General features: G+C 37.1%; 1 protein-coding gene across 1 annotated transcript in view; it reads left to right on the top strand.

Annotated features, from left to right (window-relative positions):
* Positions 1-27,500, top strand: part of LOC137619713 (uncharacterized) — a 251,628-nt gene that overhangs the window by 46,222 nt on the left and 177,906 nt on the right. Inside the window, exons 6-9 of the mRNA XM_068350003.1 lie at positions 1,423-1,628; positions 2,772-2,943; positions 16,018-16,153; positions 19,714-19,819. Coding sequence (XP_068206104.1) covers positions 1,423-1,628; positions 2,772-2,943; positions 16,018-16,153; positions 19,714-19,819 — 620 coding nt within the window. The remainder of the gene's footprint in view (positions 1-1,422; positions 1,629-2,771; positions 2,944-16,017; positions 16,154-19,713; positions 19,820-27,500) is intronic.

Here is a 27,500-nt window from a genome sequence, read left to right as displayed (position 1 = left end):
GAAACTTGGAGCCTTTTTAAAACCAGCTAGTTACAACTCAAAGAGCTGTGGAAAGAATATGGTGAGATTAACACTTCTCTTTCTCCCTTTTTCCTTATTCTTTCCCATCCCGAGTACCTGTCTTCGGGCTATAAACTGGATTGTATCCAGGGGTACTCTTCCTTTCCCCATATTCCCCACTTCCCCATCCTTATTGTGTGTGAGAGAAAAAAGGGCTACGTAGATACCATAACAAACTAAAGTAGAGGATATTCTAAGAACATTTAAGACAAATAAATGGGCATGAAGATGTCATATAATAAGAATGACAGATAACAGATGAAGGAAATGAAATAACCGAATGGGTCTCTGGGAACTGCAAGTGAAGTAAGAGAAGAAATGAAGACGATGTATAGACGAGGTAAAAAAAATTGCGGGTATAGACGTTCATAGATAGTCCGTAAACAGACGAGAGTGGAAAGACATGTCAGAGGCCGTTGTCTGCTGGTATATATATATATATATATATATGTATGTATATATATATATATACATATATATACAGTATATGCATATATATTTAATATATATATGTATATATATACATAAACATATATATATATATATATATATGTATATATATATATATATATATATACATATATATACAGTATATGCATATATATTTAATATATATATGTATATATATATACATAAACATATATATATATATATATATGTATATATATATATATATATATATATACATATATATACAGTATATGCATATATATTTAATATATATATGTATATATATACATAAACATATATAAATATATATATATATATATATATATGTATATATATATATATATATATATATGTATATATATACATATATATACAGTATATGCATATATATTTAATATATATATGTATATATATACATAAACATATATATATATATATATATATATATATAAAATCAATGTCAGTGAATCTAACAGTTGTGACATCTGGTACCTTTTAATGGATACCGATAGTGCATTGAATTAGGATCTTACTATAAAAGGGTCCATTTCTCATCTTGTAGATTATTTTTCAAAGATATATATATGTTACTATATATCTTGCCATAATGGCATCAATGTGCTTTACCAAACTGTTCTATACTCGTATAATAACATTACATATTATGTTAAACATTTCTTACATTGAAATTTAGGCAAAATACAGTGCGTACTTTCTGTATCTTTCAATAAAAATATTTTTCTTAGGCACAGCTTATCTTGAAGTACTCATAAAATCCAGTATTAACTCATATACGTTTTCACCTTGTTATATCATGTTTAAGTCTTCATAACCACTATGTCTCTCTTATTCTAAAAGAATTCTTATAGTTACAGTATGTATGGATAATTGTCATTTACCAAATATCCGCAGTTGGCAAATATGCGATGGTGTGTGGGACTGCGAAGAAGGAGAGGACGAAAGGGAATGTGCCAGTGCCACTGGGGGAGAACAGTGCCAGGAGGGACATTACAGCTGTCCGACGGGAACCTGTCTGCCTCCTCTCTCCGTTTGCGACAGAAAGGTCGACTGCGCTGACGGGGACGACGAAAAACATTGCCTGGATGATAATGCTGACAGTAGGTCAAGTTACATGATATTGTTGATAAAGCCTGGGCACTCGAATGCAAGGACTGTTCAACTTTATGATAGTGAATAATCACCATTCCTGAAAATGAGATTAATCAGTTTAGTCATGTTAGTGTGGGAATAAGTTTGAAATAACCTGTTGATTAAAATAAGTGTAAGTCTGTGTAAGATGGCATGAAGTTAATCATGCTATGTAATAATTCATGTTCACTTAGATATTTAGTATTTTTTATGATTATTCACACAATAAAGCCCTTTTGATCACATACAATCATACGCCATGTATTATAGAAAGCACTTGTTTTAGGTAATAGACTATTCTCTAATGGAATTCTTAGGCTCATCATGTTTTTATTGATATTTTGAAAAGATTCTTTTATTGTGATATTTATAACTTCCATTTCCATATCCTTTGTCTTCATATATTTATGTCTCTCTATATTCTTAAGTATGTTACTATTTGCAGGGCAACCTGAAACATTGTCAAGATTACTGTTCTTAAAATATTTTATTATACCTTGTTTCCTTTCCTCACTGGGCTATTTTCCCTGTTGGAGCCCCTAGGCTTATAGCATTCTGCTTTTCCAACTAGGGTTGTAGCTTAGCAATTAATAATAATAATAATAATAATAATAATAATTAGTCATAAAAAAAGTACCGTAGTTTTTACTATTTCAAGTTTTCTTTCTCCATCACTCACTCGTATGTCATATCTCTGAAACCATTAAAACAACATTTCAGAGAATTCTGATTGCGCTATTGAAAGCAAGTGCCTGTATTAGCTGTTAAAAATTTTGCCCATAACACATTTCGCACACTATTCTTTAAGATGAATTCTAGAATAATAAATTGCTTATCCTATCATAGTTTATTCTTGATAAATCGTTTTGGATCAGAAAAAAAAAATCATTCTATTTCTGAATGCCATAATGAGTCTCAGCTCTGAATAGTTAGTGCAATGAAATAAGTTCATATGAGAAATATTCAATAGCTTTAAGGTACAAAAAGATCTAACATTTAAACAGAATTATAGATTCGGAAATCGTATTGCTTTAGCATTTTATATTTGCATCCGTGCTGAATAAATATGAGATCCAAATTGACTTATTTTCCTTCATTCTTTTTTCTTCCAGTCAAGAACTACATCTCCGTCAAACCATCGCCCGTGAGCGGGGCAGGGCGCTGGGGCAAATTTGCTAGTAGACTTGTCACGCCTCCACTCTATCATCCTGCTGGGGGCGTAGGCGTTTTGTCCTTCAAGTATCGTCTGGACGCCTGGCTTGGGCCCTCCAACGCGACTCTCAGGTAGCCCTTCATTCCCTAAGGATCTCTTTACTTAAATGAATCCATCTTCTCTCTTTTGATCTTTTGACGGTTTTGGGATTTCGTTAGATTTTAAGAAAAATAACCTGTTGCAATGTCTCAAATTGAAGGTCATTTATCAATACTTTTTCAGAGATATGTAGAAAGGATAAAAAAAAGAATGTCTATGTTCATGTTACTAAACATTGATTACTATTTGACCAAAATCTCATCAATGAGACCAGCGATATCAAACTTCAATCTTTGTAAAGTCCTCTAGATGTAGTACTTAATTCAAACCCTCGAGATCGTTTACCGAGCAAGTCAGTTTAATCCAAGTTTTTATTAGGTCATGTGATAATATGTGTGATTATATGAATGAGATGCCCGAAATGTCGTACGTGATCAATTTCAAGTTGCATGAATATAATCTCAATAATTTTCCTTGGGTATTAAGCTAATAAGTAGAGATACAGACATGAATACTTCTGAGGAAATTGTAATTGTACTAATGTAGGCAAATTTTAATTTATAGAACAGTATTATGACGTATAAAAAATAGCATCTGGAATTTATAAACAGGCCATCAATGGAATTTTGTGGCCGTGACTGATTATGCCCTTGGCCACACATCAATTTGGCAGTGACATGGAATGGCACAAAATTTCCAAGGAAGAATTATTAGAGAGTAATCTAGACTGAGATATCCTTTTGACAGTGACGATTTAACAGTAAATGAACAATACGCGATATGAAACGTTAAATACTCTGAACTAACAAGGTAAAACGACAGTGGAGGTCCTGTAGAGAGTGGGGTTCCCCTGCTGTATGGGACCTAGAGGTCCTATAGAGAGTGGGGTTCCCCTGCTGTATGGGACCTGGAGGTCCTGTAGAGAGTGGGGTTCCCCTGCTGTATGGGACCTGGAGGTCCTGTAGAGAGTGGGGTTCCCCTGCTGTATGGGACCTGGAGGTCCTGTAGAGAGTGGGGTTCCCCTGCTGTATGGGACCTGGAGGTCCTGTAGAGAGTGGGGTTCCCCTGCTGTATGGGACCTGGAGGTCCTGTAGAGAGTGGGGTTCCCCTGCTGTATGGGACCTGGAGGTCCTGTAGAGAGTGGGGTTCCCCTGCTGTATGGGACCTGGAGGTCCTGTAGAGAGTGGGGTTCCCCTGCTGTATGGGACCTGGAGGTCCTGTAGAGAGTGGGGTTCCCCTGCTGTATGGGACCTGGAGGTCCTGTAGAGAGTGGGGTTCCCCTGCTGTATGGGACCTGGAGGTCCTGTAGAGAGTGGGGTTCCCCTGCTGTATGGGACCTGGAGGTCCTGTAGAGAGTGGGGTTCCCCTGCTGTATGGGACCTGGAGGTCCTGTAGAGAGTGGGGTTCCCCTGCTGTATGGGACCTGGAGGTCCTGTAGAGAGTGGGGTTCCCCTGCTGTATGGGACCTGGAGGTCCTGTAGAGAGTGGGGTTCCCCTGCTGTATGGGACCTGGAGGTCCTGTAGAGAGTGGGGTTCCCCTGCTGTATGGGACCTGGAGGTCCTGTAGAGAGTGGGGTTCCCCTGCTGTATGGGACCTGGAGGTCCTGTAGAGAGTGGGGTTCCCCTGCTGTATGGGACCTGGAGGTCCTGTAGAGAGTGGGGTTCCCCTGCTGTATGGGACCTGGAGGTCCTGTAGAGAGTGGGGTTCCCCTGCTGTATGGGACCTGGAGGTCCTGTAGAGAGTGGGGTTCACCTGCTGTATGGGACCGGAAAAGCATACCATCAAAGAGGAAAGAAAGAATGAGGAAATGGTTATTTCGTTGGAGTGATTATTGGCCGGGGGAGAAAAGATTAACCAGACTCCTAATCCCCATGCTAAATTGACACCTATTAGAATAGCAAAAACTTCCGATGCCTTATTGCAAGCCTACAGTAATTCTTATTCTAATGGCCAGAAAGTGTGAAACCCTAAATTACGGCTGGAAGAAGGTAAGAGGAGAATTTCCATACATGGCCATAACACATCATGCCCCCCCCCCCAAAAAAAAAAAAAAAAAAAAAAAAAAAACTAAGTTCTATCCCAAAGAGGCAACACTGAGGAGAGTTTAAGGAAATGTTGATAACTCAAAGATAAGGAAATGAGTTTAATTATGACTTGGCTTTTACAAACTACTAAAGCTATTGAACCATCCAACGGATGGCTTATGAAAAACTACTATTACCAGTTATTACTAACTCGACATGCCCCATACCACTCATTTTAAACTAGCAAACAAATGCAGACATATAATATGAAGGTAACAACCGACAAATGAACGCTTTTTACGGGCCCTGTAAAATTTACAAATTTCTAAACTGAGGAGCAATTATGTTCAGAGACAAATCCTTTTAAGTAGACTCAAATTAAAGCCTTAACCAACAGGAAAGTCATGGATAGATTTAAACTATTCCAGTTATCATGCCCCATAACAAACGGTGATATCCAAATAATAATAATAATAATAATAATAATTCTAAATTATACAAGAATTGCGACCTCAAAACCATGCAATAGTAGAGTATTTGATGGAAAACTCTAAGCCTTTTACTAATGACAAGTAAAAGTGGACTGTATTTAAAAAAGAAAAAAAAAGAAAACAATCAAATTTAAACAAATATACACTGCAAATCTGAAATCTGTTACGATCAGTAAATGACAAACGTCAAAGACGTAATTAATGGTACCAAGAAAGACCTTGAACTAAATTTCAAGTTATAATGCAAACAATATCGTGGTATACTTCCAGTGCAAAGTTCCAAAGGATGAATTATAACTACAAAGGGAAAACTAGTGGGATAAGAAGCTACTACGTTCCGAGTATCTCAAGCATTAAAGGAGAAACGGAGGAAATAAAAATTTGCCGTAACAATAATACTAACATTATAAATCATACACCAATAGAAAAGAGCTAATTGCGTGTACAAGATACAAATAACAATGATAGAGGGTGAACTGAACGGTACAGCCCATAAATCAGAATATCACATTTAAATACACGTGGGAGAAATTATTTTAGATATTTTAGAAAATTAAAGGAAATTTCGATTTCATATAGATTATGTGATTTCCTTTGCAATCTGTGTTACATTTTTCAAGGTCATGGCTCCAAGAAACCGGTGCTTAAGCTCGAGTGTTTATCACGGGGCTCTTCTTCCTGTTAGAGCTCTTTGGGCTTATAGCGTTCTGCTTTTCCAACAATGGTGGCATTTTAATAATAATAATAATAATAATGATAATAATAATAATAATAATAATAATAATAATAATAATAATACACTGGTTAGTCAAACAATTCCATTTGAATTTATACAGTTCAAGTCTCCAAAATCATTCTGTGCCGAGGTTGAAGGAGGATAAATAGAAGACTTTGCTTATGAGATTATGATCATATAGCACTACTTCATCAAGTCAATTATAATTATTTAGTTTTCTTCAGTGAAAAAAGATAATTTTCGTCTGAATGTCATCACCCTTCAAACAGCCAAGCAAGTATGTGTCTATGCATACAAGGACTTTGGGCCATGCCGCAAAAGATGTATACCGAAACAAATATATCATTTAATAATATTCGTGTTGAAGGTGCGAATGATTACCTCTGACTTTCATTGGAGTATGGGTGTGTCATAACGAAATGCTACTCTTGCTAGTGTGACGAGCCTAGAGAAGGTTGTGACTCAAAGGCAGGATGAAAGCAACTGAGTAACTTTATTACAGATCATCCATTTTTATATACATAAACTCCAGGCAAAAAGGGCACAAAAGATATAACAGGCAATTTCATGTTCAACCGACACCGCACCGGTTAACAGTTAACGATGAGAAAAACAGACATCTTATTTCAGGTCCTTGTCAGTGTGAGGGGAGAGCGAAGATACAAGCATAATATATACACAAAATGAAATGTCTTTACTATGTACGATCGTGTGACACACGGTTGGTACACTAGCGTTGCTAGAGAATTAGAGGAATACTGATTAACCTTCCTTGTTAAGCAAGTAATGAAGAGGAGCCATAGAAAGAGAAACTTCAGGAATTCCCATGGCAGTTTAAATGTTTAAAGGCCGGTCATGAATAGCAGGGGCAAGGGGCAGTGACATTGCCCTATCGAGCAGGACAGTGGCCTAGAGACTGAACATATATACAACTGATCAGCGCCCAAACCTCCTCTTCACCCAACCTAGGACCAAAGAGGGCCAGACAATGGCGGCTGATGACTCAGAAGCTATACCTATAGGCTCCCACCAAATCCCCCATCCTCAGCTCACAAGGATGGTGAGGTTGCAGCGGCCAAAGGAACTAACGAGTTTGAGCTGGACTCGAACCCCAGTCTGGCGTTCACCAGTTAATTGTTTATAAAATAGGCTTCGTTCAAACAGCTACAAGCGTGTTTTTAAAGGTTGTTTATACAGCTGTAGCTGGTATAACGTAAAGGGGCGGAGCCTGTCCACGGATGACGGGCAAGGGGGCGGGGCTTGTATATACTACACCGGACTTCAGGAATATGCGTCCGGGATGTTACCATGTATTTCTTTTGAAAGAGTCAGACAGTATCCTTCTTCCAATTTCGTCCGGTTTTGAGAGAAATTTTGAGATTTTGATTGTGGTTTAGGTTTGCTGCATCGGCTAATTGTGCATAACCTTTCATTGTTTTAGGTTGCTTGAGTTGGTTCATGGGAATCTCTGGCGAGACTCTCTCGAGGTCTTGGGGTGCCCTTTCCATGACTGGAGTGATAACTAATTTATATATGCATTTGAGAAATGAAATAGGCTCCAGGGACTTTCCATAAATTTTCGAAGCACTATACGCGTTGATTCCTATAAAGAATAAAAGTAATAACAAGGGGAATGGACACAAAATATAAATATTCTATAATTTCGAGAGAGAGAGAGAGAGAGAGAGAGAGAGAGAGAGAGAGAGAGAGAGAGAGAGAGAGAGAGAGAGAGAGAGAGAGAGATATTTTTCCCAAGTACTTACTTTCAGCGCAGCTGAAAAATTATACAAGAGCCCATTTTACATTATGTAAGATATAATACATATAGGCGTTATTCCCCTTGACTGAAAATTTCGTCTTAGATAACATATATTCGAAACTCAGTGAAAAATATTAATGCGTAAAATGCTGTCTATGAGAAATATTAAAATATATAATGATAAAAAATGACTTGAATATAAATCACTTGGACAACTGGGCTGTGAATTTTATGGATAATCGTATTTAGAGTAGTGTGACCTTTCTTTAGCTATGGTCAGCAGCTCTTCTAGGAGAAGGACACTCCAAAATCAAACCATTGTTCTCTGTACCATGGTCTTCCAATGTCTTGGGTTAGAGATCGCTTGCCTGAGGGTACACTCGGGCACACTATTCTATCTTATTTCTCTTCCTCTGGTTTTGTTAAAGTTTTTATAGTTTATTTAAGAAATATTTATTTCTATGTTGTTACTGTTCGAAAGATATTTTATTTTTCTTTGTTTCCTTTCCTCACTGGGCTATTTTCCCTGTTGAAGCCCCTGAGCTTATAGCATTCTGCTTTTCCAACTAACGTTGTAGCCTAGCAAGTAATGATAATAATCACTATAAATAGAAAATATCAAATGATGTAATTGCTTCTTCATCTTCTGGATTGAAAAAATTCAAGAATACATCACCAAGTTTTAGAAATTGATGCAAGGTCTCGTGTATTCAATAATTAGCAATACGAACCTGCCTCATTTTCCAAAACTTTTTATAATTACCCTTAAAGTCTGGAAACAATTATATTGAACTGAATATCATGAACACTGACAAAGCAATCATCATATATATAACATCCAAAACCAGAAATTTAGATATATTTGTTAGATGTTATCTGATATTTTCCCTTACAATTAGGAAACAACTCGCTTAACTGGACAATTGTTATCTTATCTATATAGTTCACACACACATACACACATACATACATACATATATATATATATATATATATATATATATATATATATATATATATATACATATATATAAATATATATATATGTATATATATATATATATATATATATATATATATATATATATATATATATATATATATATATATATGTGTGTGTAAATATATACACACAGTGGTACCTTAACTTACGAGTTTATTTCGTTCTAGTGGCGAGCTCATATCTCAATTTCCTCATAGAATGCCCTTAATCTGCTCCTATCCTCAAAATGACACCCCATAATCTTTTGTTTCATACTATTAAAATGGAAAATACATTTCTAAATAACAAATATTATATAAAGACATAAAAGGAGTCTGCAAAGATGTAAACAAGTTCTTTACAGTGTACGTACGTTGGAGATGAGACGACTGGAGATAGCGAAGATGCTGGTAGAGGTGGAAGTATAGGAGATAGATGGAGGATGATCAAGAGCTTCTTTTCTGCTATCACTACTTAACATTATATGCTAAACCTAAACTTAACCCGGAAAACGGGGCCATGTCATTATACAACAGTCCGATGTTGCGGTTATCTAGACAAAAATCCTATGCTTCACATTCTAATGCATAACATCACCAACACCTTTGTAATAACTTCATGGAAATATCATCCAAATATTTTATCCCTCACATTATTTGTTATTTTGTTATAAACCATCAAAGTTAACTTTATAGCTCAACATGGCTTTTCACGTGAGGAATAATGGGTGCGCGGGCTCCATGGGTATTGGGCCGGTTGGTCATCACTGACAAGTGGGGTGAGGAGGGAGGTGGGAACCATGGCCTGCTTTGGCCTAACGGGAATACTGTAACGTGTTTTGACTTACTGCACTTCTTATGTTATGATTTTTTAGGCTATTCTTTTAAAAATATCCATCATAACCTATCATATTGCATATTGGCTTGTGTAATGATGATAAAAATTCCTTTAGATTTTACAATCCTATAATATAGAATCGTATCTATTATTAAAAAAATTAATGATTGGTATAGATGCTATAGAGCATTAACTGTTTACTACCTTTTTATTTGTTTCGTAGATCTTTCTACTTTCTATTCATAAAGTATATATTATCACGGTTGCTATTATTGTAAATTTAGTCAAAAAGATAAAACATTTATAGCGAATATAATATAATTTTTATTTTCAAGCTCCATAAACCAATCTTAGCATATCTAGAGGAACAAAGTGATAACAAATAATGTAATAATCTAGTCATTTGCATACATATTTGATAGTTATAACAAAAATATTTTCTATTATAGGAGTTTTATATGGATAAACATGATAGCTAATATGAATAACTTTGCATAAACTCATGACATAGGTGTTATTTAGAGCAGTCATGCTACAGGTAATTACAATAGGTTTTTATATGGTATTTTTGCAAGCATCTGTATGTACCAACCGTGTGTCACACGATTGCACATATTTCATTTTGTGTATACATTATGCTTGTATCTTCGCTCTTCCCTCGCACTAAAAAGAACCAGAATAAACATGTCTGCTTTTCTCCTCTGTAACAGTGTCTTATTTTTAACATGAAATTTCTTGTTGCTTTGAGCTTTTGTATATAAAGAGGAGTGTTCTATAATAAATTTACTCAGTTGCTTTCATACTGTCTTTGAGTCACAACCTTCTCTCGGCCCTTCACATTGATGACCCCGTCAACACCCCCCCCCCCTTGCCCCTCCATCGTTGGTACTATGGCGGACTCTACGGCCTCTGCGGCTGCCCCATTGAAACTTTCATCGTTCGCCAGCGGAGAGGCGTTTGCTTGGTTTCAGCGCGCAGAAGTCCAGTTTCGCATCAAGGGCGTGACTCGCTCAACCACCAATGCAGATTATGTTCTCGCAGCGATACCCGAGGACACCTTCCCGGAAATATCCGACTGGCTTTGTGAACAAGGAGACACCCCAATAGCGTATGACGCCCTCAAAACATACCTTCTGCAGCAGTACTCGCCGTCGCCAGCCGCCCGTATAGCAAAGCTTTTTCAACTCTCGCAACAACCGATGGGGGACCAAAGGGCTTCGCTTGCCCTCAGGGAAATGACCAATATTACTCGCCTGCAACCTGCCGCAGACGGCTCTCCTCGTGAGGTGAACCTACTTCGTGCCCTTTGGATACGCCATTTACCCGGACCTATACGCGCTGCCATACCCGATGTCAATAGTTTACCCATAAAGGACTTGATGACCAAAGCCGACGCCCTTATGGACACCCACTTCAAGACCTCCATCAACGCCTCCACCCCTGACAAAGAGGATGCCTATTCAACGTCAACCGAAGCTGACATGAATGCCGTAGGACATACACGCCTACCCCGTTACGTACCGAAGCGGCGACAAAGCAACCCACCACCCACCAATCGCTCGCGCCCCAACCAGCGACTTCTACAGCCACTTACTACCTCCTATCCGATTCAGTTTTGCTACTACCTCTTCAGATTCGGGGCAACCGCGAAGAAATGTGCCAAGGATTGTCAGTGGCCAAAAAAACGTGTAAGTAGGCCATCGCTCGTGGCGGTTGCCTCCCGTGTTGCTAATCTTTTCTTTTTACATGATGCAGGAACGGGCGTGCGATTTTTGGTAGACACGGGTGCTTGTCGTTCTCTTTTGCTAAGGGAACTCTTCAGGACACGACGTAGTCTGTCTATGTCTGCTGACGTCCGCTTGGTAGCTGCCAACGGATCTGCGATACCCACCTACGGTTACGAGAACCTCACATTATCGTTCGGAAACGGTAAATTTAATTGGAAGTTTCTCGTTGCTGACGTCACATTGCCAATCCTCGGTGCGGATTTCCTCTCTCATTTCCACCTTCTGGTCGATGTCGCCCACCGACGATTGGTCAATGTAGACTCGTACTTGTCGACACCTCTTCAACCCGCCCCCTCTAACCTCGCTCTCCACATCAGCGCACCCACGGATGCCTACGCCCACCTCCTCACGTTGTACCCGGAAGTTTTCCGTCCAGAACTTCGCCAAACGCCCACGGTTCCTGCCAAGCACGGTATTTATCACCATATCAAGATGACGGGACCCCCAGTCTTCGCAAAAATTCACACTTCTGGCACCGGAACGATTGGCAGCCGCCAAACAGACGTTCGCCGAAATGGAGGAAATGGGCCTTTGCCAAAAGGCCTCCAGCTCATGGTCGTCACCCTTACACATCGTTCTGAATAAAGACGGCTCCCTCCGTCCGTGCGGGGATTACAGGCGCCTGAACATGCAAACAACCGGATCACTACCCCCTCCCAAACATTGCCGCCGTGACCTCCTACCTGCACAAAGCGAAGGTTTTCTCTATGCTTGACCTCCTTAAAGGGTATTATCAGGTGCCTATGAACCCAGAAGACATCCCCAAGACCACCATCACCACTCCGTTTGGTACATACACCTTCAATTACTCCTGTTTTGGCCTTCGTAATGCTGGGGCCACGTTTCAACGTCTCATGGATGTCATCTTAGAGGACCTCCCTTTCTGTGTATGTTATGTGGACGACATATTTGTGTTCTCCTCCTCAAAAGAGGAACACCTCCATCACCTGCGCATCGTACTCGACCGCCTGCAACAAAACGGCCTTGTAGTCCGGTACGACAAGTGTACCTTTGGCGCCAACCAAGTGTCGTTCTTAGGGCACTGCATCACTCCTAAAGGAGTCCATCCCCTCCCTGAGAAGGCAGCAGCCGTTCAGGACTTCCCCGCGCCCTCGACCGTCAAAGCTCTGCAGGAATTCTTGGGCATGATCAACTATTATCACCGTTTTCTGCCAGCCATTGCCACCACTCTTGCTCCCCTCTTCGCCTCCTTCAAGTTCAAGCCAAAGGACCTGAAGTGGGGTCCCCTTCAAGAAGCAGCCTTCTGCAATGCAAAGAAGGCCCTATCAACTGCTGCGGCTCTCACTTTCTCTCCACCGATGCCAGCGACATCGCTATTGGTGCAGTACTCGAACAGGTGGTCAACGGCTGGGCCCGCCCATTGGCCTTCTTCAGTAGAAAACTGTCCAAGGCAGAATCTGGTTATTCTACCTTTGATCGCGAATTGCTGGCGGTGCACTTGGCTGTCCGTCACTTTCGCCATTTCTTAGAAGGTACGCCCTTCGTCATTCGCACAGACCACATGCCTCTGGTGCATGCCTTCACTCGACAGTCTGACGCCTGGTCCGCCCGGCAACACCGACATCTCTCCGCCGTGGCTGAATACAATTGCTTGCACCCTTCAATACATCCCTGGGAAAATGAATCCCGTTGCCGATGCCCTGTCAAGAAACACGTTGGCTACCATTCAACTGGGATTGGATTATAACGCCCTGTTTGAAGCCCAACGACAGGATCCAGAGTATCAAGCATGTAGGACATCCTGCACGTCCCTCTGTTGGGAAGACTTCCCCCTCGAAGACTCCAACACCACCCTCCTCTGTGACGTCAGTACTGGTAGACCGCAACCTTGGATTCCTGCTCCCATGCGCCGGCAGGTGTTTGATTTCATTCACGGCCTTTCACATCCCTCGTGCCGTTCTACTGCACAGCTGCTGAAGGTGAACTTCATTTGGCACGGTATTTCTAAGGATGCTAAGTATTGGGTCCGCACCTTTACTTCTTGCCAAACTTCTAAAGTACATCGACACACGGATTCAGGAGTGGGCACCTTTCCTCAACCTCAGCGTCGTTTCTCACACATTCACGTCGACGTTGTAGACTCCCTAACCACATCACAAGGACATCGTTACCTGTTTACCGTCATCGACCGCTCCACTCGTTGGCCTGAAGCCATTCCCATGGAAACTGCAACATTCGCCTCATGTACATCGGCCTTGCTCTCAGGATGGATTGCAAGATTTGGTATCCCTGAGCATATTACTTCTGACAGGGGTACCACTTTCACCTCTCAATTGTTGACATCATTAGCGAATCTCCTGGGCATCACCCTACATCAGACAACGGCCTACAACCCCGCTGCTAATGGAATGGTTGAACGTTTTCATCGCACCCTCAAAGCAGCTTTAATGTTCCACTGCAAGGATTCCAACTGGTTTACTCAGCTTCCCTGGGTTCTCTTGGGACTAAGAATCACTCCTAAAGACGCCCTCGATGTCTCGACAGCTGAAATGGTGTATGGCGACCCGTTAGTCGTCCCTGCAGAATTTTATTCTTCTACAAACTCCTCCGACGATCTCCAGCGCATAAGTCACGTCATGAGAAAATTTACTCCATGTCGCCAGACTTACAAGCCCCCAGCGAAGCATCACATACCAACAGACTTGCACTCTGCAACGCACGTCTTCCTGCGCAACGACACTAGCAAACCACCGCTAACGCCCCCTTACACGGGCCCTTTCCTTTTGATCCGACGCAGTCCGAAAGCATTCCTACTAAACATTCGTGGCAAAGAAGACTGGGTCTCCATTGGTTGTCTAAAACCTGCTTATCTCCTGCCAGATGACCGGCTTACAGTTCGCCTCTCTAGATCAGGGCGCCCTATTTAACATGTACAGTATGTCATTTTTAGGGGGGAAGCCATGTACCAACTCTGTGTCACACGATTGTACATAGTTCATTTTGTGTATATATTATGCTTGTATCTTCACTCTTCCCTCGCACTAAAAAGAACCAGGACAAACATGTCTGCTTTTCTCCTCTGTAACAGTGTCTGTTTTTGATCATGAAATTTCTTGTTGCTTTGAGCTTTTGTATTCAAAGGAGAGTGTTCTATAATAAATTTACTCAGTTGCTTTCATACTGCCTTTGAGTCACAACCTTCTCTCGGCCCGTCTCATGTATAATATGTGTAACAAAACTTCAATCAAAACCATCTATTACAAGGATGTACAAGATATTAAACATTTTCATCATGGAAGTAAATATGAATTGAGACATTACATAAAAACTGCATCTCTCTCGCTCTCTCTCTCTCTCTCTCTCTCTCTCTCTCTCTCTCTCTCTCTCTCTCTCATGTTAACTGTTCTGTTTTGATCTTACAAAACCAAAATTTAAAAGGATTATCTGCATTAATTTCTTATGTCATATTATTAAACGTAAATTCTGAATCTCTGTATAAACTTCAGGACACTCAACACTTAGGAAGTTGTGTCACAGCGCCAGCGAACACAGGAAATATATGAAATAATTGATAATAGCCCAGACATTGTTTTTTTTTCTCCCTTACCTGTTATGGGAAACCTCCATGTTCTCTAAGATTAGCTTTACGATAGATAAACCAAAGTTCTTCTGTTGCTATTTTGTTATCCTTTTTATACGTCATTGCGATTGTGCATGTCCTGATTGTAGACTTGTTTCTCTCATATCATTTACTTTTACATTTTTATTTCATTTTGAACTACTTATTTCTGCTGCTTTGGGGCCACATGGTACTCTTTCATGTTGAGTCGAAATTCATCTTTTAAATGAAGTCCGACATAAACCATTACTTCATAGTCTGATTCATGATAACTTAATTAGCGTTTACAATAATGTATGAATTTTTAAGAAATTACTAGATTTTTTTTATGTATTTTACATTGTATAAAGTTTCAAATTCATGAAAGTGTGACCTGCTTCTTTTTCATCAAGAAAATGTCACCCTTAAAATGTTGACATTAAATGGAAGTCACTCGTCACCATTATAATCACCCTTTATCTCCTGAAGCAAGAATTCTTATGTTCATATCTGAAATCAGGGATCTATATATATATATATATATATATATATATATATATATATATATATATATATATATATATATATATATATATATATATATATATATGTATATATATATGTATATATATATATATATATATATATATATATATATATATATATATATATATATATATATATATATATATATATATATATATATATATATATATATATATGTGTGTGTGTGTGAGTTTGAGTTTGTGTGTATCTCTCTCTCTCTCTCTCTCTCTCTCTCTCTCTCTCTCTCTCTCTCTCTCTCTCTCTCTATATATATATATATATATGTATATATATGTGTGTTTTGATGAACTTAGTCGTTTTTTAAACTATATAATCCAGACCTCCCAAGTAATATTTTATGTTTCTATTTGTGGCATTACTCAGCGTGGAGATGGTTGACAACGACGATGCCGACGTTGGCCTTAGAAGATGGGCGTTATGGCGTCAGAGCGGCCACAAAGGTCGTCATTGGCTGTCCAACTCCATTCTCATACCACCTCACATCAGAGACAGTTATAGGGTAAGTTTTTGCTTTCAGGTAGGCCTATAGATTGTCGTTTCTTGTGGGTGATTTATAAATAAATCTCGTTGAAATGCAACTGCTGCTTTGGGAAATATATTAAAATTCCCTCCTTTTTTTTCATCTTCGATAATCTTTTCATTTTGTCATGGCCTTTTGTAATCACTTTAATTTTCAAGGATGAGAAAGTTGAAATTTACTGCAAAATGGTACGCTTTTTACCTAGGTGCGTATCAATAGGCCAGCGTTGCAGAGAGAATGAATGCTATTCTATCGCATCCGTTTGAGGAAACTTTAAGTATTTTCAGAAAGGACATCTCCTGCAAGTGTCTTAAGAGGGTATTCAATTAGTGACCCATGTGGGAGTTAAATGGCAGGACAGGATTAGAAATGAAACCATAAGAGAGATTATTCAAGGGCCATATGTGGATGAAATCATGATGAGGAGAGATGGAGATGGTTTGGACATGCTCTTCGCACTCCCCAAGAGAGATTAGTTCACCAAACGTTCAGCTGGGCTCCCTAGCGCACTAGAAGAGTTGGAAGACCCAGGCCTACATGGCTGAGGACTATGAAGCGCGAAGTAGGAGATGATGAATGGAGTAGTATTGAGTTAAAGCCCAAGATAGAGACGGCTGGTGAAATCTTATCGAGGCCCTTTGCTTCAATAGGTGTAGGAGGAGATGATGAGGGTGAGAGCTTTCTGGAGCCAAGTTAAAAGTTTGGTGAACTAATCTCTCTTGTGGAGTGCGAAGAGCATGCCCAAACCATGCCTATCTACCCCTCACCATGAACTTATTAACATAGGGCACTCTAGTAATCTCTCTTATAGCTCAATTTCTAATCCTGTCTTGCCATTCCAAACCCAATATTCATCTAAGGGCTTTGTTCTCAACTCTACAAAATCTGTTGGATTGTTTTATTCTCATACTACAGTATGTCTCATATCTATTCTGTAACATAGGTTTCACTAAACTTATATATAGTCTGATATTTATATGTAAATTCCGGTGATTTGATTTCCAAATGTTACTCAACCTAGCCATTGCTTGACTTTTCTTTTTTTAGTCTTTCATTAAACTCTAATTCTAAACACCCTGTATCAGAGATAATAATTCCTAAGTACTTATACGGTTCTACCTCATTAATCAATTATCATTCCAACGATATATCATCTTCCATTGCATAATTAGTTCTCATCATTTCTGTCTGATATTTATCTTGAGACCTCCTGTGATATTTCATGTATTCTGTTAAGCAAGCTTTGCAAATCCTGTGGGTCCTTACGTTGTATGTTGCAAGGTTCCGTTTCCAAACGGTGGCCTGTTCTATTCCATAGATTTTTAGTATCCCCTGCAGTAGGATGTGAATGTCCCCCACCTTGGGCAGTTATTCCACAGCCGCTGGGGACAAAGGGGCCGAGACAGGGTTGTATTATTCATGTCTGGGTTTTGTCTAGTTTTCATGACCACGCTGGCCATTGAAGATTGGTGATGGTGGGATATTTTTGTCTTATCACTAACATAGTAGGGGTGGTCCTGACTTGTATATCTTTTCTATTCATGGCGATGCGCAAACCCTTTCACCTCATTAAGATATCCCTTCTAAGAGTATTTATTTATTTCTATATATATATATATATATATATATATATATATATATATATATATATATATATACTGTATATATATATATATACATATATATATACGTATATATATATATATATATATATATATATATATATCTATATATATAGATATATATATATATATATCTATATATATATATATATATATATATATATATATATATATATATATATATATATATAAATATATATATATATATATATATATAGATATATATATACCTATATATATATATATATATATATATATATATATATATTCATATATATATATATATATATATATATATATATATATATATATATATATATATATATATATATATATACTGTTATATAAATACACACACATACACACACACATATATATATATATATATATATATATATATATATATATATATATATATATATATGTATACATATATACTGTATAGACGATCTTTCGCTGAAGCATGCGATGTATATTATTGCCACCACTGAGCTATAGGTAGGATCAGAAAAACGAAATTTTGACCGAGCGCTTTCGTATTGCCATACCTCTTCCGGGCCAATTTGTAGAAAAGGTTAGGAAAAGTTTCTTAGTCAATTCTGTTACCTTAATAAAAAAAAAAAAGAGAATACAAAAAATAGAGAAAATACTATACAGCGAGTTTAAAAATGACAATTGTGTAAATACGTTGTTTACAAGCACTTCATTAATTTTGTACAGTTCTTGTCAGATGTTGATCATTTTCCACGGATTTTCTCTGTAATACATGATTCAATGATATTGCGTTTTATACATCCTTACAATACAGAATGTATTTTGTCCATTTTGCCCCTTCCTAATTAATAGTATGATTACAATAATTCATATGTTGAAATAAACCACCTTCTCTGTTTCCTGTTCGAACATTATATCCATGTGGTTTTAATTGGGCTTCGAGTTCATTTCGACTTTGCCCAATTATCTTTTAATTACACAATTACATAAATTTTTTTTATAGAGGGTAATTTATAATCAATAAAGTATTCAAAGTACTATTCTTTAATACAACATTTGGCATTAAGAGTTTTCATTAAATTAAGAATGTTCATGAATTGGTTATGGAAAGGTAAAATAAGGTTTTACACATTAAAATCAGCTTTAGAGGAAGTTTTACAAACGTTTTTCCTTACTTTATAGAAAGCTTTGACGATAATATTGTAAATTATCTGGAATTTATTGATCTTCCCAATCTCTGCTTCAAAGAATTCACGGCAACTGACCTTCAACTGCCCTGAAATATTGCTGAAAATACCATCAATTTTGCCCTTGGATGATGATTAGAGTAATGATAAACGTAAGTCCACCTTTGTGAATTTCTTATAAAATGAAAACATAAAACTCTATCATTTGTTTTTAGAAGTGTTAGTCTTAAGAAATGAAGCTATTTCCAGTTGATGAAAACCGACAGAATTGGACTCCTTCGTTCATCATTTCTCTAATTACCATCCAAAGACAAAAATGATGGTATATTTATGTATGTTTTTAAGGGCGTTGCTGGTCAGTTGCCCTGAATTCTTTGAAGAAGAGTTTGGGAAGATCCGGGAAACTGTGAATAATCCAATTAAATTTATTTGAAAAACTGCCAGCAATTGTCTCATACAATAATAACCTAAACCCGCCTTTGAATGCTTAAACTGCATAGATTTTCCTAAGTTGATAAAAGAATTTTTGCTGGTATTTTATATTTTTGAGTTTGTTGTGTGTCAAGCTACTGTACGCAAACATGAAGCACAATGTGGACAGATTTTGTTCAGATAAATCCATTTGTTCCTCATCTATAAATTTATTATATTTTGTATTAATAATAGCATATTATAGCCTATTTTTAAAACAATAAATTCTTCAAGTTATATGCATATAAATCATTTCTATTCCCAGCTGTCTTTCGTCGTATCCCGGGACGAGCACGTACACGACTCCCAGCAACTTCACCTGGCCCAACTGACATACAGAGTGGTTCTTCCAGCCGCTTTGCTTGACTTGGGTAAGTATGCTACCAATATGTTTTGGAGGCCAAATATCTATGTGGAAAAAAGTAATGTTTTTCATGTTGACTGTTTCGTGTCAGTCTGTAATATTTGGTGCATTCTCAAATAGTTGCCGTGTTTCACTTTTCACTAAAGAACTGAATGCTACACACAAGCACATCTATCTATCTATTTTTATCTAAATATCCATATACATATATATACATATATATATATATATATATATATATATATATATATATATATATATATATATATATATATATGTATATATATATACATATATATATATATATATATATATATATATATATATATATATATATATATATATATATATATTATATATATATATATGTATACTTTTTTGGCATGGTGTATTTCTTATGCAATCGCTGCGAAATGGTCAAGGCTACATGACGCTCTAAGTCCCAGGACAATCCTTCCAGTCCTACATAACTATTCTTATCCTAATGGTCAAAGTTCTAAAGGAACCATTTATCTGTCTACAGCTGGTTTAGCCTTTAACTTATGGCTTTCGTTCTGGCGACTTTTATTGAGCCCTGAGATTACAGTAATATATAGGGCATTGCTGTAGCATATGAAATACAAAGCTTCAGAAACGTGTAGAAAATCCAAGCTAATGAAAATAATTTCAATAATGATATTTTTCCCCGAAACATCCCAAAAATGTTTCAGGAGATCATCTTTAAATCCTGTCCTTCCTCGTATATCAAGAGAAATGTAAGTTAATTTTAACTTTTAACTTTGATTTTAATATTTCTTTCTTATCAAATTTTCATTTTCGTACCTCCCATCATATTCTCGTAAGAATCATAAAGTGCACCAGCAACCCGTCTTGGAAATAAATTTATTGAAAAATCAAATATAACACTAAGAAATTATCTGCTAACGCATACCTAAATTTGAAAACAAAGTACCCCAAAAGCAAAGGTAAATTCAAGTCCAAACACAAATTTAATGATCAGCCGACAATGGAAATCGAAGAATAGTATCGCAGGTCCCTTGTCTTTATCAAAGTCAAACTACAAACTAGGGAAAAGAGATTAATGAAACTCCAGGCCTTCCCACTTCATGGCAACAAACATTCAAAAACTTCATATGTGATGAGAATTTTTGAAATTGTAGGATATTCAGTAAAATTATTAATTCTACAAAGGAGTGGTTAAAAACTACCTCCTTTAGTTAACTCAAGTTGTAACCAAGTTATGGAATGATCTTCCTAATCGGGTAGTTGAATCAGCAGAACTTCAAAAGTTCAAAGTTGCAGCAAATGTTTTTGTGTTGAACAGGCGGACATAAGTCTTCTTATAGTTTATATATGACATATCTGTTTTGACGTTGTTACTGTTTTTTGAATGATTTTTTGTTAATTTGTTCTCCTCACTTATTTATTTCCTTATTTCTTTTCCTCACTGGGCTATTTTTCCATGCTGGGGCTCTTGGGCTTATAGCATCTTGCTTTTCCAACTAAGGTTGTAGCTTGGCTAATAATAATAATAATAATAATAATAATAATAATAATAATAATAATAGCAGACTTTGATAACCAAGGTATCGGCCATCACAAAACCAGAATAAAGTTGCCGTTTGACTACATCTTCAAAATCCAGGTAAAGTAAAAGAATCTTAATATATTTCCGAAAGGATGAACTTAATTGTACGCAGGAATGAATTGTGTACAGTTTCTCATTACTCTTCTCTTTGTCAAAATCACCAGCGAAAAAGATTGCCTCTTCTTTTGGATAGGAAGTTACAGTCAATTGGTTTAAGCAAGGGTGAAATTGATGAATCTTCGCTAAAAAAATGGCAGATTAGAGGTTAGCCCATCATTTCAAGTTCCTTTGTTGAAGTAGAATAGGTTTTTTCGTCATTAAATTGTACTTATTTTCAGATAAAGCACGGAGTCCCTAAACCACAGGGCTTACCTTGGTAGTATTATTCTACTGAAATCACATCTATTCCTATTCCTGTAAATCCCATGTTTAGTCATCATTGAATCCGGCTATTTTCATAAGAATAAGCATCGGATGGAGAGCATTTGGTCAACAAAATTAGATTATGAAATGTAGAATGACACTTTCTCTAAAGGAAAAGTATTTAATCAGATGATCCTACCAGTTTTAACTTATGCTTCAGAAACTTGGAGTCTTACTAAGCCTTAGAACCTAAGCTAGTTACAACTCAAAGATCTATAGAAAGAATAATGATGAGAATAACACTAAGAGACAGAAAAAGAGCAACGTGGATACGAGAGCAAACTAAGGTAGAGGATATTCTAACAATGTGTAAGAAAAAAAAATGGACATGGACAGGACATATAATGAGAATGAAAAATAATAGATGAACATTAAGAATATTAGAATGTGCCCCTAGATTAAAAAAAAGGGTTGGGGGAAGGAAAAGAAAACAGTGGATTGACGAATTGGGAAAAAATGCGGCTGTGAACTTGCATAGAAGCACCATAAGCTGACACAATTGGAAGGAAATTTTTGAGGCTTTTGATCTGCAGTAGACTTGATCGGAGTTAGTACTTTCCTTAAAGACATCGACAGACTCAACATTGAAAATTCATATACAAGGACATTGTAGTTATACAGGATAAATTGACCCTACAGCTGTCAGTTTCTTGATAATTCCAGACAAGTCAGATATTTGATAAAAGAATGATACTGGATTAATGGAAAACAGACCAGGGCTTGGATTTAAATTTCGACCCTTGGTATAGGAAATTAAAAATGATTCAACAATATTCGTCTGTGTATAGTCATTCACGTGGATTATTTTACTCGTCGCTGACAAGCCAATTCTGTGACTAAATCCTAACCTAGGCATTATTAAAAGAACCCCTAGAGACAGCCATCTCATGCTGCTTTATTCTGACTGAAATATAATTGGTTGTTTGGCCGACGCAGAACAGTTAACAATCTGAACAAGGAATCACATATACTATATTATCATTTCCAGGACAATTTTTAATCAACTTATTTTTAAAGTACAATTATATGTAATTACCACCTTATTATTTAGTGTTTTCAAATAGATATGATATCTAAAAAACAATCTTGAAATGGCAAGCAAAGTATATTATTAATTGTTTCCTTATCTCTAACAGGACGCCATAAAACGTTTTCTTAGTTTTAGTTATACAATTTTCAAGAAAATATTTGGGATAGCAGAGATTAGTAGCAATTTCTTCAATTTGAATGCACTCATCTTCTATTTACTCAGGGCTACATATTCTAGGTGACCTAAGGTACATGGAGCAAATAAACAGAATACTTTATATTTTTAGAGTGGCCAGAGTAGAATTGTACGTATGAAAAGGTATTGGTAGTCTTTTTGTACATTGAAAACTTAAATTTATGTGTTTGTCTAACTATCAAAACGTTTAAAAATGGGATACTGTTAAACTATTTTCTTTACTTTTTACAGTAAATTATCTGGATGGTACCAATGAATTAATGATTAAAAAAAAAAAAATTCTAATCTTGCAGGTTTTGTTTCAATCATTACTTTCTGTTTGCCACCTGTCCCCATCCAAAGACTTTTGTTATTGAAGATGCGTATTTTGTTTTCAAACTCTTAAACAGAAATCATGAACGTTTTTAGAATAAAAAACTATTCAAACTTATGAAATGAAAGAAATACATCATTTATTTATTTATTTTTTGTTTATTTATTTAATATTTAGAGAGAGAGAGAGAGAGAGAGAGAGAGAGAGAGAGAGAGAGAGAGAGAGAGAGAGAGAGAGAGAGAGAGAGAGAGAGATTGTTTCTAGTTACACAGAACAACACTTACCACATTCATCATATTTATCTATCTATCAATCTGTCTATCTATCTATCTATCTATTTATCTATCTATCTATCTATCTATATATATACACACACACACACACACATATATATATATATATAAGTATATATGTATGTGTGTGTGTTTAAGCATGTAAATATGCATATATGTGTGTAGCTTTACATGTGTATATGTGCGTTTTTAGTACGAGGTCTTCATTGATTGCTAAAGCACTTGTGACATCAATTATTTTAAGAGTACAATTCTGGTTTCCTTTATATTGTTGTTCTGTATCGAATCTTTTTATAACCCAGCATTAAAAATAAATATGCCAGGCTGTGCAACAACAGATATATACACGAAGTTACATAGAAATAGAGTAAGTGTATATGTACGCCTCTTTTTATATCATATTGAGACTATTGATGTTGCTCATCTATTATTATTATTATTATTATTATTTGTGGCATAGCAATATAACATTAGTAGTTGCTGGCAGTGTACCTCATTACTCAAGCAAACCCCGTTCCACGTAGAGGCTTGTCACCCATTTCCTTGATTAAAAGCGACTCGCGAAAGAGGATATGAGATGTGAATCTGGTAAATCAAGTTCCATTCTACGCTCTCAACATCGTTGTAACTCTTGAAAAGGAAAAGGCTTTGAAGTCTCTGGGCAGAAGGATGTCATAGTTTGTTTTATCTAACACGGTTATTGAGTTTTTCGATGACTCCTTCCCCCCCCCCCCTCTCTCTCTCTCTCTCTCTCTCTCTCTCTCTCTCTCTCTCTCTCTCTCTCTCTCTCTCTCGTGGATGATATTTATTTATTCTCTATTATCAATAGCACATGTAGTAGCTTTATTACGAATCTCTCTCTCTCTCTCTCTCTCTCTCTCTCTCTCTCTCTCGTAGATGATATTTATATATTCTCTATTATCAGTAGCGCATGTAGTAGCTTTATTACGAATCTCTCTCTCTCTCTCTCTCTCTCTCTCTCTCTCTCTCTCTCTCTCTCATTCATGATCATCAAATTCACTTCAGCAATAGCATGAAAGACTCTATCTAAAAGGTGGACTCTTTCTACAATAGGGTTAGAATTGATAACTCTAAAATTGTTACAGAGATAATTTTTTTTAGAGTTTTATTTGAACTGTGCTAAAATATATTCTGTAATGTTCATATTACTCAATCTAACACATTTCTTACGTAGTATGTTGGCCAGAGCATCAGCCACCTGTTGATATACTACCACTAAAGAGTTAGGGGATCCTTTGGCTGGCCAGAGAGCATTACATTGTATCCTTCCCTCTGGTTACGGTTCTTTTTTAATTGCCCTACACCGAATAGTGGGGCCTATTCTTAACACATTCTCCTCTGTCCACATACATGTGACAACACTGAGATTACCAAACAATTCTTCTTCGCCCAAGGGGTTAACTACTGTAATGTAATTGTTTATTGGCCACTTTCCTCTTGCTAAGGGTAGAAGAGACTCTTTAGCTATGGTAAGCAGCTCTTCTAGGAGAAGGACACTCCAAAATCAAATCATTGTTCTTTAGGCTCCGGTAGTGCCATAACCTCTGTACCATGGTCTCGCACTGTCTTGGGTTAGCGTTTTCTTGCTTGAGGGTACACTCAGGCACAATATTCTATCTTATTTCACTTCCTCTTGTTATCTTATTTCTCTTCCTCTGGTTTTGTTAAAGTTCTCATAATTTATATAGAAAATATTTATTGTAATGTTACTGTTCTTAAGATATTTTATTTTTCCTTATTTCCTTTTCTCACTGGCTATTTTCCCTGTTAGAGCCCCTAGGCTTATAGCATCCCGCTTCTCCAATTAGGGTTGTAGCTTAGCAAGTAATAATAATATTAATATTATTAATGATAATAATATTAATATTATTATCAATAATAATAATAATAATAATAATAATAATAATAATAATAATGATAATGATAATAATAATAATAATCTGCAGGATGTGTAAAAAGTGGAAAGATAGCGATATTTATAGTTATGAAAAATGCAGGTAATTTTGACTTTGCGGTAAAGGATTCATTGGTTGTCAAAGGGTAATGAGGTTGGTGGAGCGCCATTTGTGCCTTGTCCCATTGTAACGGAGAACCCATTGAAGTATAGTCCTACAACTGAGCTCGAGAAGGATTATCCGTATCTGTTTCTTAGTTGTATGGCGACTAGGAGTATAACGAAGAAAGTGGCTGCTGAAGAAGAAAAAGAAATGGAAGGAGTGATGAACTTGGTGGATTTGTTTCCGAAGAAGAGGATTCCCTTGATGGTATGCAAGAGAAGAACTCCCGAGTAAGCCCGAGCGAAGAGGAACGACCGACGAGTGGACAAGAGGACAAAGAACAAATGGACCTGGAAGAAATAGAAAATTCAGCGTTAGAGGTAGAACAAGTGAGTAGGAAAAGGATGATAGGATTGCAACGGAAGGATGCAAGGTTAACAGAGTATTTTACCGTCTGGTGGATGAGACGGAGGCACAGCAGTCTCCGACCTGTTATTATCTTAAGGATGGGTTGCTTATGAGGAAGCATAGACCTGCCCATATCCTTAGGAATGTCGAATGGGGGATATATCGTCAGATATTAATTCCAGCACCGTTGAGAAGACAGGTGCTCAGTGTAGCTCACGAGAGGAAACATGTGGATCAGGAAGACGACGGAGAAGATTATGAAACGCTTTTTCTGGCCTGGCATGCATAAGGACGTCAACCGGTTTTGCCATGCATGACATGTATGTCTGATGGCTGGAAAGTCGAATGAGTACATTAAGAAAGCTCCCTTACACCCAATAGCAGTGCGAGGAGAACCATTTGTCAAAGTAATGATCGACATTGTGGGACCTTTACCAAGGACGATAAAAGGGCACGAATATATGTTAATCTTGATGTGTCCAGTGACGAGATACCCAGAAGTCATACCCGTCATGAACGTCAGTGCCAAAATAATCACCGAGAGATTACTAGACTCTTTACTAAGTTTGCTATACCGGAAATCGTTCAAAGTGACCGAGGAACGAATTTTACGTCAAAAATATTTCAAGATGTAATGAAACTGATGGACGTGAAACAACAACTATCAACTGCTTATCACCCGGAGACCCAAGGTGCATTACAGTTTTCATCATACGTTGAAATGTATGTTAACGAAGTTCTGCAACAAAACAGGGAATGAATGGTACATCGGACTATCGTTGATGTTATTCGAGGTATGTAATGCTTATTAAGAAAGCATGGGATGTAGCCTGAATGAAATGGTATTTGGACGAAAAATACGAGGACCAATTAAAATGTTAGCCAAAAAATGGAAGGACCGAGAGGAAGCGGATGGAGAATATGTCAAGAATTTGAGGAAAAAGATCAGTGAGATAAGGAAATTTTCCCTAGAAATCCTTAAGATGAGTGAAGATAAAATGAAGAAAAGCTTTGATTTGGAAAGTAAGGACAGACAGTTTTTGATAGGACAACAGGTATTAGTTTTCCTGTCGATAAGGAGATTCCCACTCACCAACAAGTTTCAAGAACCATTCAAGATTTTGGAGAAAGTCAGTGACTTGACCTACATTATCGAAACGCCAGGAAGAAGAAAAAGTGAGAGGAAAGTACATGTTAACCTACTGAAACCCTATTTAAGTGAAAACGAGACCGAAGCTTCACAATTGTGTATGGCGCAAACGATACCATCCATGGAAGATGACAACGGATATGAGGTACGGGCAGCAAGCATAGTGAATAATTCGTCTATCATTCAGACTTTGGGAAAGAAATTAACTCATTTGGACCAGGAGCAACAAGAGGAATTAAGCCAATTAATTAGAAGTTTCCCTAAAAGTGT

The sequence above is a fragment of the Palaemon carinicauda genome, chromosome 26, assembly GCF_036898095.1.
Source record: "Palaemon carinicauda isolate YSFRI2023 chromosome 26, ASM3689809v2, whole genome shotgun sequence".
Lineage (NCBI taxonomy): Eukaryota > Metazoa > Arthropoda > Malacostraca > Decapoda > Palaemonidae > Palaemon > Palaemon carinicauda.
This window is presented reverse-complemented; position numbering and strand designations above follow the sequence as displayed.